Source organism: Gadus chalcogrammus, chromosome 17, assembly GCF_026213295.1.
Source record: "Gadus chalcogrammus isolate NIFS_2021 chromosome 17, NIFS_Gcha_1.0, whole genome shotgun sequence".
Classification (NCBI taxonomy): Eukaryota; Metazoa; Chordata; class Actinopteri; order Gadiformes; family Gadidae; genus Gadus; species Gadus chalcogrammus.
The window spans coordinates 17,204,540-17,217,346 of record NC_079428.1 but is presented as its reverse complement, the minus strand read 5'-3'; the positions used below and the strand labels follow the sequence as shown (position 1 = coordinate 17,217,346).

The following is a 12,807-nucleotide window of genomic DNA, read 5'->3' as shown; positions in this document are numbered from 1 at the left end:
GCTTGGTGAGTACAATTTCGTTTTTTAGAAATGTCTAGTTTAATACCGTTTTGTAGGTTTCTGCCTTAGACAAAATTATATTTTGCTGTAAATACGTGACATGGAAAGGAGGCCTACTGACATGGAAAGGAGGCGCGCATGTCGCTCCTCTCCCGGGCTAGAGTTAGGTGCGCGTGTTGCTCAACCGGGGGGGGGGGGGGGGGGGTCATTCCGTCTGCGCACGGCACCTTCTCAACGAGCAGGTGTGCGCCTGCAGCCAGAGGGGGCGCCAAAATACCTATTCCCAACACAATGTTATGTAGTACTTCATTGATAACCGCTACGCAGCGCAATTTATTTTTTACTGCTCGTGGAGCCCCCCATGTTACTTGGCGCCCCCCACACATATGCCGCCCCGTGCGGCTGCCTGGTTCGCCCGTACCTAAAACCGCCACTGGCTCCAATCATTGTATTAACAATCTAAATAATTACTTTCACAGGCATCAGCAAAGACCGTGTGTCCCGGGTGGCTCAATATTATGCCGAGACTGCTGAGGCTCGCCCAGAGAGAAGAGGTGGTGCACGGCACAGTGAGGAGCACAGCAGGAGAAGGCAACTCATTGTTGAGCACATCCAGTCTTTCACCTGCAGGGCCAGCCATTATGGGCGGAGAGGAGCACCAGGCCGCAAGTATTTCCCCAGTGACCAGAATGTGCACAAGATGCATAAGCTCTTTGAGGCTCAGAACCATGCTCAGACCAGCTACTCCCTCTATTATTCAGTGTTCTCAAAGGATTTCAATCTTGGCTTCGGTCACCCAGCTACAGATGCATGCTCTGATTGTTCCAAGTTTAAGATCAGGATGAAAGATCCAAACCTAACCGAGACTGAGAAGAAGATGGAATCTGCATCATTCATCTTGCATCGTCGCAGAGCTCGTGTGTTTTATGACCTGTTAGGCAGGGTTGCTGAAGATCATGTGACCCTCTGTTTCGATATGATGCAAAACATGGTCCTTCCAAAAACCTCAATAGGACAGGCCTATTACTCACGGCAGATGTACCTGTATCTGTTTGGTGTGGTTGTGCACCACGGAGAGAAGAGTCACCAGACAAAAGATGATGTCCATCTCTACGTGTGGCAGGAAAATGAGGGTAGAAAGGACAGTAACATGATTGCATCCGCGCTGAGTGACTGCCTCAAGGTTCGACTTCGGCACAAAGTCAGCAGGTCAAGGGGACTTCGGCTGTTCAGTGACTCATGTTACGGGCAAAACAAAAACATGAACATGGTGTCCATGCTCATGGAACTTCGCCAGTCTTTTCCCAACCTTGGCATAGAGTACACTTTTCCAGTAAGGGGTCACAGCTATCTCCCAGCAGACCGAGTCTTTGGCAGAATTGAGCAGAAGATCAGGAAAATTGATACAATTCTGCTACCACAGGAATACCATGCCATCCTGCAGCAATTCGGCAACGTTCACGTTTATGGCACAGACTGGAAGGCGTTTGATTACAGGTCAGCCACAAAAGTGTGTGTTAAGTCAAATAGGAGCTTTAAAATCAGCGAAGCACGCATACTTGATTTGAGTACCAACAAGGTTGGTTTAAAGATGGCTTACAATGGGGAGCCTTGTTTCCATAGCGTATTAAAGCGGGGCAAGCGATGGGCTGACCTGAAACCTGCGTTACTTCCAAAGCAGACCTCTGTGAAAGGCGCAAAGAAGTGCGATGTGCTGGCACTATTAGGAGCAATGGGTGTGTCTGATGTGGTGAGGGCTTTTTATGACGATGCACTGTATCAGGTGACTGACAATGCAGGCCAGAGTGATGAAGATGCAGAGTGATTCATGCGCAAGTGATGAATCTCTCTGTCTCTCACTCTCTCTCTCTCTGTGTCCTCTCACAGACTCAAATTAATTTAATCAATTTATTATCAATACTATCATTACTTTTTACAGGTTCGGCACTGAATGACTATTAGCCTAAATGCGTTACTAAATGATATGAATTTATTTTTTACATTGTTGTATTTTTATTAATTAGTGGTATTTGTATGTGTGTGTTTTTATTATATGTGGTGGACAATAAACGTGAAATTGTATTTATTTTACTATTTAGTTTGTTACTATTTATTTTATTTGGCGGTTATTTATTTATTTATATTAATTTATAGTGTGAGATGATGATATCGTATGTTGTATTTTCTCTTGTTTTTAAAATAAAAATACATGAACCATCAATTGATTTACAGCTTCCTTTTTCAAATTGATGGATTTATAGCGTTTTGAAAAAAAAAATATATATTTGAATTTATAATCAACAATGTTGTGGTTTGATTTAAAAATCATTGTACAACATGTTCAAACTGAGTCAACAAACCATTTTAACAGGTTAAATTGAATATTAACAAAATATGTGGGTCAAGGTAAAAAATGTAATTATCCTAAAAACTATACAAATGGATTTATAGCGTTTTGGAAAAGAGCTCCTCATCTGTTCTGTAAGCAAGCTGGATAATACCATGATTTTGAAGCTGATAGAGTGGAGCCATGATTGAGGAGTTGATGTGTGTTTTGAAATCCTCATGGTTACTGAAGAGTCGGGGAGAGGGGGTGGAATTGTTTTGTTCTGGCCTTGATGGATGGGGATATGTTTCCTGGCGTCTGTGGCGCCTAAAATTAATATGCTTTGCCTTTACCAGACCAACATTCCTCTTTGCACCAGTATTCCACTTCCTTTGCACATCAGTACATGCTGTCCCTGTCACACCTTGCCTGACTGCATTCTCAACCTACAAGAAGGAATGGTTTCACATTTTCTTATTATCACATGCTGAAACCGACTTTTATGCTTAAAGGTTGTATCAGCGATGTTTGGGTGACGTCCGGTGACGTTCTGTTGGTATTTGAAGCAAGATCCCAAACAAACAGAGCCAGCTCGCCCCTCCCTTCCGTGTTTCATGCATCCAGCAAAACTATCATGAACGCAGCGCAAAAAAACCACAACACCCACCCCTGGTCAGTGATTGGTTGGAATACTATTTATTTCGGTTTTGAGTGGTTGTTTTAGTACCATGTTTTTGTGTACGATCTCGGAGCATATGCTGCAGAGACGCGTTTTTTTGATGGCCTGCTTATGGGGCGGTTAGATAATGGATCGTGAGGATAGATCAGATGAATGTGATAATTTATGTTTTGGCCTAGAATCCCTGATACAACCTTAAGTAGTCTTTGAGCTAGTGTCTCAAAATCATGTATTTCACCAAAAGATCTTAGTTCTTGTCATGGCACATAATATGTGGTGTTGCAATACCTTCCACAATATTGCTGCTGCATGACTACAGGAGCGTCCTGCTCCTGCTATACACGAACAGCCTGCTGTCTGTATCACTCCTGTCGTTGATACCAATACCCAGGCCTTAAGATGGGTGTTATTAAGACTCTGGCTTGGCTCTATATCAGCTTTCAAGTAGACTAGGTCTTCTGTGACCTCCTTTAACCACACTCGCCCGACTTTCTCGCTGTGTAAATACTGGTAAGCTTCAGAGCTTTTTAGGTTCATCATTGCCTTACCATCGCAAGACACAGACTCAATAAAGTAAGAGAAAATGCTGCTGTACGTTATCCTCGGCCATTTTTTAGCTTCGTCTTCCCATGCAGTAACTGCAGAGGGCAAAGGAATAATTATGTTGCCGTTTTTTAACTCGGTGAGGTTGTGTTCCCACATTGTAATTGATGAATGACAGCTGGTGATTGTTTACGTCGATCTCGTAGTAACCGCCGGTTACTAACCGGAAGTGGAGCCCACAATTCGCGCTAAGCATCATGGGGCGTTGGAAACTTGTTCATGGGTCTGATGCGCCGATTTCCCATGCTGATGTGGCAATATGTAGTTTGTTGTCATGGTGACTGTCAGCTGTGCGGCAGTCCCAGCCAATCACGGTGGGAGACTATCTATAAAGGCGGGCGTAGAGCACCTGTCGGCATCTTGCTTGCCGTAGGCTGGGTCACGTTGCGCCTGGGCGTCCATTTCCGCTTCCGTGCGGTGACAGGTGAGCTGCCGGTCACGGCTGCATCTCTCTCGCATGTTGCCCATCCAGTACTAATTTTAGTTATTGTTTTCTAAAGGCTCTTGCTTGCCGGAGGCTGGGTCACGTAGCTCCTGTGCGTCTATTTCCGCTTCTGTGCAGTGATAGGTGAGCTGCCGGTCACGGCTGCATCTCTCTTATACGTTGCCTTTCCAGTGCTAATTTTAGTTATTGTTTGTAAAGGGCTCACTTGGATGTTGCTGCTGGCTGCGCGCTGCTCATCGATACATAGCCGATGCCGCCTACTGAACTGTCGCTTTTGTATAGCGTCCCGTTCCCTGCTCCACGCCACGTTGGCCGGGACTGCCCGATTGGGTGGCCGACAGTAGCGGCGCAGCGGCGGCCAATCCACCTATAAAAACCACTGCTGCTTTGCTTGCACGTTATTACCGCCTTGCCAGGGCCAGCTCGGACCCGATCGCATTGCCGTTCATTCGGCTAGCGATAGTTTGTTCCTTTTCCTGTTGTGTCGCTATCTCTTTTGTTTAGTTGGTGCCACTACATATTAAAGTGTGTGTGTTATGTTATGCAAGAGTTTTTGCTGATTTCTCCTTGTTTACTTATTATAGTTTTTTTTTGTTTATTTAATTAATTTCTCTTATTTCCATTATGTTTTCTAACTGGTTGCTCTGCGATCCCCCTCAATTCAGGTGCTGAGCCTACGGTGGTGGACTGGTGTCCTGGTCACGGTGTCCCTTTTGTATTGTGTTTGCATTTGGTTTATTTTTCATTTGTTTTACGTGTGGTGTTCCTGGGACCCCCTTTCCTTTGGATGCAGGTGTTCACAGTAGGTCTCAGCACTGATTGGATCTTATGCCGCTTTTCCACTGCATGGTACCAACTCGACACGACTCGACTCGACTCGACTCAGCTCGCCTTTTTTGCGTTTCCACCGCGATCTAGTACCTCAAGTGGCTGCTTTTTCTAGTACCGCCTCGCTCTAGGTTCCAAGCGGCTGAGCCGATACCATAAGGTGACGTCGGCAGACGGCCGGCCACTGATTGGCCAGAGAATGTGACGATGTCACGAGAGCGACATGGCAACCATGCTGGTAACAGCCATAACAGCGCCGCAGCCAACATATATTCCACTTCTTCAACTTCTTCAACATGACAACTAGTAAGTCAACACAGTGGTCCATTGCTGAGGTGCAGACGCTTCTGTGTCTTGTGGCCGAGGATAGAATTCAGAAAGAGCTGGACGGAGCCACCCGTAATGAAAAGGTTTATAAGGAGGTCGCTAAGTTGATGCAAGACAATGGTTACATCAGGTCTTACGTGCAGTGTCGAGATAAGCTCAAAAAACTTAAAAGCGACTATAAAGCCATTAAGGACCAGAACGGCAGGAGTGGGTCGAACCGAAAATCGTGGAAGTGGTACGACCAAATGGACGCCATTTACGGCCACAGACCGGCAAACAACGGGAGGGAGAGTGGCATCGACTCGGCCATGAGTTTGTTGGAGGAAATTAATAATAATGGTAAGTGTTTTTATGAACCCATTCCATAGTCTGCTTGAAAGCAACATTCGATATTACCGGAAAAAGTTTAAAGGTGACCCCACATGTCCTTAAAGAGCTTAACATTTTGGTATTCCTATGGTTAAAATGGCTGACGATTTGATAGAGTTATGAAGGTCCAAAAAACGTAGGGAAGTAATAAAGGTTTGAATAACAATAGTGTGAATGCACCAGCATTGACGCTATTCACATTAATTAATATGTTATTTTTAAGTGTTGCATTATGGTGTGCACTGCATTTACTTATGTTGTGCATGTACACTTTTGTTCAAGACTTCCTATCTACAAACGAAGAAGGCGGTTTGGTCGACAGTGATGAACCCCCAGCAGCAGCTTCAACAACGCCACCGCCCACAGAACCACCTTCTCCAGCGTCCAGCACTAGCACCAGCACCAGCACCACTGGTAAGAAATAGTTCACATCATCTAGCTTTTAGGGTGCACTCACACTAGGCCATTGTGGCCTAGTGTGAGCGCACCCTTAGCTTCAATTGTATTTTCCCAAAACATTTTTTAAAACTTGCTTTGGTTAACCACCTCCCATTTCTACCTGTCTTCATTGTTGTCTAGACAAGAGAAAAAGGAGCCTGTCGCAACAGGAGCACTCGGCTCAAGTGACGGACTGTCTCAGAGAAATGCACTCCGATGACATCGCCCAACAGGATCGTGCCCGGGCCCAGCGTGACGACCACCTCCAGCTGCTCCTCATTGACGCCCGAGAAGCGAGGGAGCAGGAAGCATCATTGAGGAGAGAGGAGGCGGCACAGACTTCAGAGTTCCACCGATCGTTCCTTGGTGTGTTCGGCCAACTGGTGGAGGCAATGCGTGACCGACGTGTTTGAACCACTCCCCCAGCCCCAGATTCTCTAGTCAAGTTTATATTATATTATAAATATAATAATTATTCCACTTTTTTGTAAATAGTTTATATTCCACCTTTTTGTAAGAAGTTTATGTTCCATCTTTGTGTTTAAAAGTTTGCTGTGCTGCACTGATTTGCTCCTATTCTGTTTTAATAAATTATAAGTAACTTATGTGATCGTTTCATGATTTTCTAATTCATCTGTCATTACACTGGTAGGAAAAGTCATTACACACAAAATAAATAACTAGTAATTGTTCTTTACCCTCTTTTGGATTGTGAGGTGCTCAAGTGCCGTCTGTAAAAAGGCAATAGGAAGTCTATTAACATAAGGTAATATCATACTGGGGCATAATGTGGCAAAGTTATAAAAGGTATTGAAAAATATATACCGCCCAACCTACACCTGGCTGAATCTTTGCAAAGAAGCTGCAATCATATTCTAAGATTTTACCAAATAATGGTGTAAATGTTTAAATATAAACTTTAAGTGATAGGACCAGTGCTGTCCTTTTCCCCTATACATTAATTAGGGTTCAGAAAGAAACCAGACCCAGTTCACATTTTTTAAAGGGTGTCTAGTGTATTTTCCCTTCAAATGTTACTCGATTTTTCTTAAATCTTTTAGCATTTAATGCCAGTAAATCTTGGTAACCTTTACAAATGATAAAACAAAAGTGGAGACATGTATGAAAAGTATAAAAGTTTAATGTTTTCACAACATACAAAATGTGATGTGTATACCTACATGGCAAATTCAAAATGTATTATAACATTAATTATTCGCCAACAAGAACTGCATTAGACCCTCCCGTACATTGATGCCCTCAACATCCTGTGCCACTGCCACCCCAGGCTCTGCTGGTTGTACATCCAACTCGGTCAACTCGGTCTCATAAGTCTCTCCATGATTTTCACAAAGGTTGTGCAGAGCACAGCAAGTCATAACCATAGACTTAACCAGTTGGAGATCAGAGTCGTTCCTTTTCAGGAGGCACCGCCACCTTCCTTTAAGCCGGCCAAAAGCGTTTTCAACAACCACCCTTACTCGACTGAATTTTCTGTTGAACATCTGCTGTTCTGCTGTTAGTCGTCCTGTGTCTTGGAAGGGTTTCAAGAGCCAGTTCTGCAAAGGATATGCTGAGTCTCCTAGGATGTAATAGCCAGCAGTCACCCCTCCAATGTTCCTGGTGCGAGCTGGGAAGTGGTTCCCTCGGCTGGCTAACTCCCACAGTTTGGACACTCTCAGAACCCTGGCATCATGCATGCTCCCTGCCAGTCCAGCAAACACGTTCCAAAACAGCCCCTTTCCATCGACAACACCTTGAAGGAGGATGGAGTGCCAGCCTTTACGGTTGAAGAAGTCACAATGATAGTCCTGTGGTGCAAGGATTGGTATGTGTGATCCATCGATCGCACCAACACAGTGTGGGAGCCCCCACCTGTTCTCAATGTAGGTAGCCATTTCGTGGAACTTCACCTCGTCTGGATAACGGATTTGTTCTGGCACCAACAATGTCTCTGCTGCAGCACAAAAATCCTGCACACACCGGCACACAGTTGTGATGCTGACTCCAAAGAGATGTCCAATACTCCTATACTCGGAGCCAGTAGCGAGCTTCCACAGTGCAATGGCCACTCTCTTCTTCAGGGGCACACATCCGCGGAAATTGGTGTCTTGCCGCTCCAAAACTGGACGCAGTTTGTTGGTCAAGAAGCCAAACGTTTCTTCAGACATCCTGAAGTTCTCCACCCACTGCTCGTTGGTGAAGCCGGGAACAATCACATCCCACCATTCCGAGGATCGGTTGTGCGCCCAGACCGATGGTTTGCGGCGGAAATGTTGTGACGAGAGTAGCATCTGAAAGACACACACACACAGGCTAAATATTTTAGTACTTATAGAAATGGCTTGCAATCATTAAAACGTTGTACACTGGACTTATTTTGTACGAGCTAGCTAGCATTAGCAACAGTTAGCTTACCTGGATGCGTCTTTTCTTGGAGGCTTGATTCCTCTCATCTTCGGCTTCACACTGTTGAATATACTCCAACACTCTCCGGGACTTTTCGAGTGTATTTTGTCTCGCCGCGTGCAGCCTTCTCTGACTCTCTTCTCCTTTGTGTCTTATAAAAAGCACCAGACCGAGCAGCACGAATACCATTGCTTCGATGTCCTCCATTGTTTGTTATGGGGATTCTGTCCACGCGTGGGTTGGGTAGGTCTTGTTTGCGTCGCGTACAAAAATACGTCACGGCCCTTTCGCGCAGCCGACCCCGCCCACGTCCCGGAGGTACTATTTGCGGTGGAAACGCACCCGCGCTGCTACCGTGTCGAGTCGTGTCGAGTCGTGTCGTGTCGAGTCGAGCTACATGTGCAGTGGAAAAGCGGCATTAGTACCCAATTTCCCTCCTTAGTGAGTAATTATCTAGTTTTAAGAACAGACATTTTGTATAAATAAAAGTATTTTTGTATGATTGAACAGATCGTCTCTGCCTCATTGCATAACGGACCTCAGTGCCTTTCCTTCATTTGTGCTAGTCCACTTAAAATAAATCTCTGGGTGAAATTCCCAGGGTGGCGTTGTCTGGCAATAATTAATGCTACCGATACTGCCTTAAGAAAAGGGGCATCACTCCATAGCTCGTGCTGCCACACTGATATCCCCAGAGATTCTCGGGCACCTTCGACAATTTGGCTATAGATTGTCTCATTACACGCTAAATAATAGAATTATAGCCTAATTATATATATAGGCAATATATATAATTAAGCAATATATATATATATATATATATATATATATACATATATATATATATATATATATAGCATTTGTGGTTTTGGCATAAACATAACTAGGGTGCACTGTACTATCTGCGCAAACCCTTTCTGAAGCCTCTCTCTATCTGTCCCTCCCTTTCTCTCTCTCTCGTACCGTTTTGTGGAGCATTGTCTGAGAACACTCCCATTCAGAATGCATTGGTTTACATTTCGTTCTGTGTAGCATGCAAAAAGTCGGACTATCGTGCTCTGGAACACGCTTCAATAGATTAACGTTCGTGCGCATGAGCACGAAATCGCGTGATACTGGGTTGGTTTTTGCACGTTTGTAACATTCAAAATCCAGGGAAAACTATAGGCTCTTCCAGCTAATTCCTAGTGATCGGTCTGAGACTGAGCCAGAGAACGTTCGTCCGGGGTTCAATCCCCACCGAATCAGTGTTTTAGGAAGGAATACTGGAGAATAATAATGATTTGTAATTCTTTAATATATTTGATAATTTGTGTATGGCTTAGTCTTAAAAGTTTCATGTTTGTGTGGTCAGCTCCTGCCTCATGAGAAGAAGTTGCCTGGAAACTATATGCTAAATGGTCTGTTTTCAATGCTTTCTCAATCGCTCTCTCTCTGTCACACCTCCCCTCCCCCAGCCAGTACATTTGCATTTGAATAGATGAGTAAGGCCACGAAGCCGATTTCAGGCCATCTGGCCGTGGTCAACTGGCTCCTAATTGTTCTCTGGCCTGGCCTGTATTCACACTAGGCAATCGCAACTGTGGCCTGGCCACGGTAGGCTTGTGTACATACGTCATCACGTCGTAATACGTCACCATCAAGCGTCCGCTTAGTAGAACAACACAGACAACACAGTTGACACGTTACTGACTTTGTTGCTTATTTGGAGCAGCACATTTTTATATTTCCGCGTGTGAGCTAGAACCGCAATTTACCCCCCCGGACCCTGCACCAGTGGTGGTTTATTGGGTTTCATTCGGTTGTAAATGCGACGGCTCCGCTGTTCCAGTGATCATATCGCTGCGTTATCTCCACAGAGATAACGCAGCGATATGATCATGAGCAGTTGACCTCTAACTTGATAAAGTGAAATGTGAGAGAGAAGGTGATGCAGTTGTATTAAACAAAGACGTTGAAAGATGGTGCGATCTACGAGAGAGACGCAAATTATTCTAACACCCGTTCGTCCGGGGTTCAATCCCCACAGAATCAGTGTTTTAGGAAGGAATACTGGAGAAATAAAAAAAAACTTTTCATGTAATTTATTTTCCATTTCTTTGACTACTCTAAATTGACATAGTATTTTTTCTCAACAGAAGTGGTCAGTGGTGAGTTTCTTGGCTGCCTGCCGCAAAACTCACCTGAATGGAATTTATGTTGCTGCAATTTCCCATGCAGTGTCTTTGTCATTGTGACAAAGGCTTATCAGTAACATTAATATTAACATTAACTTTACCATGAGTTTTTGCAAGTTATATTCGGGTTATAGGGATACTGTAAGACATATTTATTACATAAAAGTAAATTGTTAAGCCTAATTTCTCTGATATAAAGGAAATTACAAAAATAAGCCAACGGCAAGAATTAAATGACGTACCCAGGACGCGAACTCGGGTCGCCCGTATTGCAGGGTAGATTGGCGGTCATTGGCGCCACCTAGTGATCATTATGTGCAAATGCACAGCCTCTCATTCAAATGACTTATCTTGCGGCGCTAGTAGTAAGTAAAAATGGCCCGGCTTTTCTAGTGTTAACAGTATTCATATCAGTTCAAGCTTAAACGGTTAGCCATAAACATAGTTGAACCCCTGAAATTAAAGCTATACAACTTTGTCCTGTACATACCGCTCTGTGGTCTTGGGGCAGGGCCAGCGGCAGGGACAGGGGCAGGAGTAGCAGCAGAAGCAGCAGCAGGAACATCGTCAGGGTCTGATTCATTCCCTGACAGCTGATCTGTTATTGAGTAAGAAGTCTTGGGTTTTTTTTGGCTTGGAAGATATACGAGTGATCTATATTACAGCACATTAAAGATGGAGACCAAATCGTGCAGCACTATCAACCTTTTCTCAATACAGAATGTGGCCATAATGCAGAAGCTGTATACGTATACGTTCAATTCAACAAACCTGTATTCTGCGATTGCCCTGCTGCTGCTGCTGTCTTATCATACTCCTCATCTGCTTCTCCTACCCCGGAAGTCCCTGCAGACCCGTCATCCTCTATCTCTGCCCACCGAGGAAGGTTGCTGCTGGTCTCCCTCGGTGTGACAAAGGGGTCGAGGAAGGACAGGACCGCAAAAAACTTCCATTTCTTCACTGTCCTTGCCGCTGACCCGCTCTTTTTTCCCTCTTTCTCCCTCCTCTTTCTCCCTCATATACCTGTCCCTGAGGGACGTGCATTTCCTGCGACATACATCCACTGACAAGAACTGTCAAGCGGGACGGTCTGTTCTAGAAGTATCACATTATATTAGTGCTAACTGGTGCTACCGCTAACCGGCGCGAACTTGTATCATAGTAAACACAACCGATAGCTGAAGCCAAGCAAAATACAAATTATTCACTCAACTTACCAGGAATCCCCGTCTCCTCGCCCACGACGACCCACGCCTGCTCCTTTTTAATTCTGTCCCTGTACGACACCAACGTGGTGTCGTACAGGACAGATTGACCACACACCGCCACTATCAGTGCGTCTTCCATTTCTTCTTTCTCTTTCTGTCTCCCAGTGACTTCGGGTCAAGCTCAACGCTGATTGGCTATCGCGGCTAAGCATCACGCGTGTGTGTTGAAAGTGTGTTGAAAGTGTTGAAAGTTCAATTTTTTGAACTCCGGGCGTTGGTTCTTTGGGCGCCTTACTGCGTTTACGTGAGTAATTACGTGCGTCTGCCGCGTCTAAAGGCTGGTTTATGCTCGGTTACGTAAGCGTAAGCGCAAGCGCAAGAGGCCCTTGCGCCCCCCTTGCGCGACTTCTAACGTCTTGCGTGCGTCGGGCGATTTTTCTAGACTTGCGTCATTTTTTACGTAAGCTTTTACGCGAGCCGCCCAGCCTGCAAGGCTGTGATTGGTTTGCTGGTCTAGTTACTACTTCCTGTCTGGAGTATCACCCGGCAGGCTCATATACAAAAGCATTAACCTGAAGTGAAGTTAACTTTGCTGCCAACACATTATGTCGTTTTAAAATGTAGAGAGATATGCACATTTATACAACCCCAATGATCAACAACTTCATCACCCCTGTTCCTCTGTCTGTTGCCATCATTCACTGTGTATGGGGAGAACACGATCTGGCACATAAACAAACCAACGACTCCCACAGACAAAGACGTCATTCTCGAGGTCGTCTTCAACGAAAAACTTTCCTCCACATATTACTCCACCTACTGTTCTGGCGGTAAATTGCTTGGCAACACGCGCAACCTAAAAGGGAGCATGAATTGCTTTGAGTAAATTTTGCGCAACAACGTAACACCAACGCTGAAGCATGCAGCCGCCTTAACGCAACGCTTCAACGCGTGTAACGCGTCTACGCGCCTATACCAATGGTTCCCTATGCAAAAAT

The 12,807-nt window shown here is 44.9% G+C and overlaps 1 protein-coding gene across 3 annotated transcripts; it reads left to right on the top strand.

Annotated features, from left to right (window-relative positions):
- Positions 1-3,948: 3,948 nt before the first annotated feature.
- On the top strand, positions 3,949-8,811 carry LOC130369662 (uncharacterized). 3 transcript variants are annotated; one of them, XR_008892854.1, is made up of 5 exons: positions 3,949-4,032; positions 4,109-4,176; positions 4,252-5,547; positions 5,860-5,991; positions 6,157-8,811. XR_008892854.1 is itself a non-coding variant. In XM_056575169.1 (5 exons), exons 3-5 carry the CDS (start codon positions 5,178-5,180, stop codon positions 6,426-6,428), a joined length of 774 nt encoding a protein of 257 aa, XP_056431144.1. In that variant the 5' UTR covers positions 3,949-4,032; positions 4,109-4,176; positions 4,719-5,177; the 3' UTR covers positions 6,429-8,811. The 3 variants fall into 3 exon arrangements, 2 of the variants coding, with proteins under 2 accessions (XP_056431144.1, XP_056431146.1); XM_056575169.1 differs by having other exon boundaries at positions 4,719-5,547; XM_056575171.1 differs by lacking the exon at positions 4,109-4,176 and having other exon boundaries at positions 3,951-4,032.
- The last annotated feature ends 3,996 nt before the right edge of the window (positions 8,812-12,807 follow it).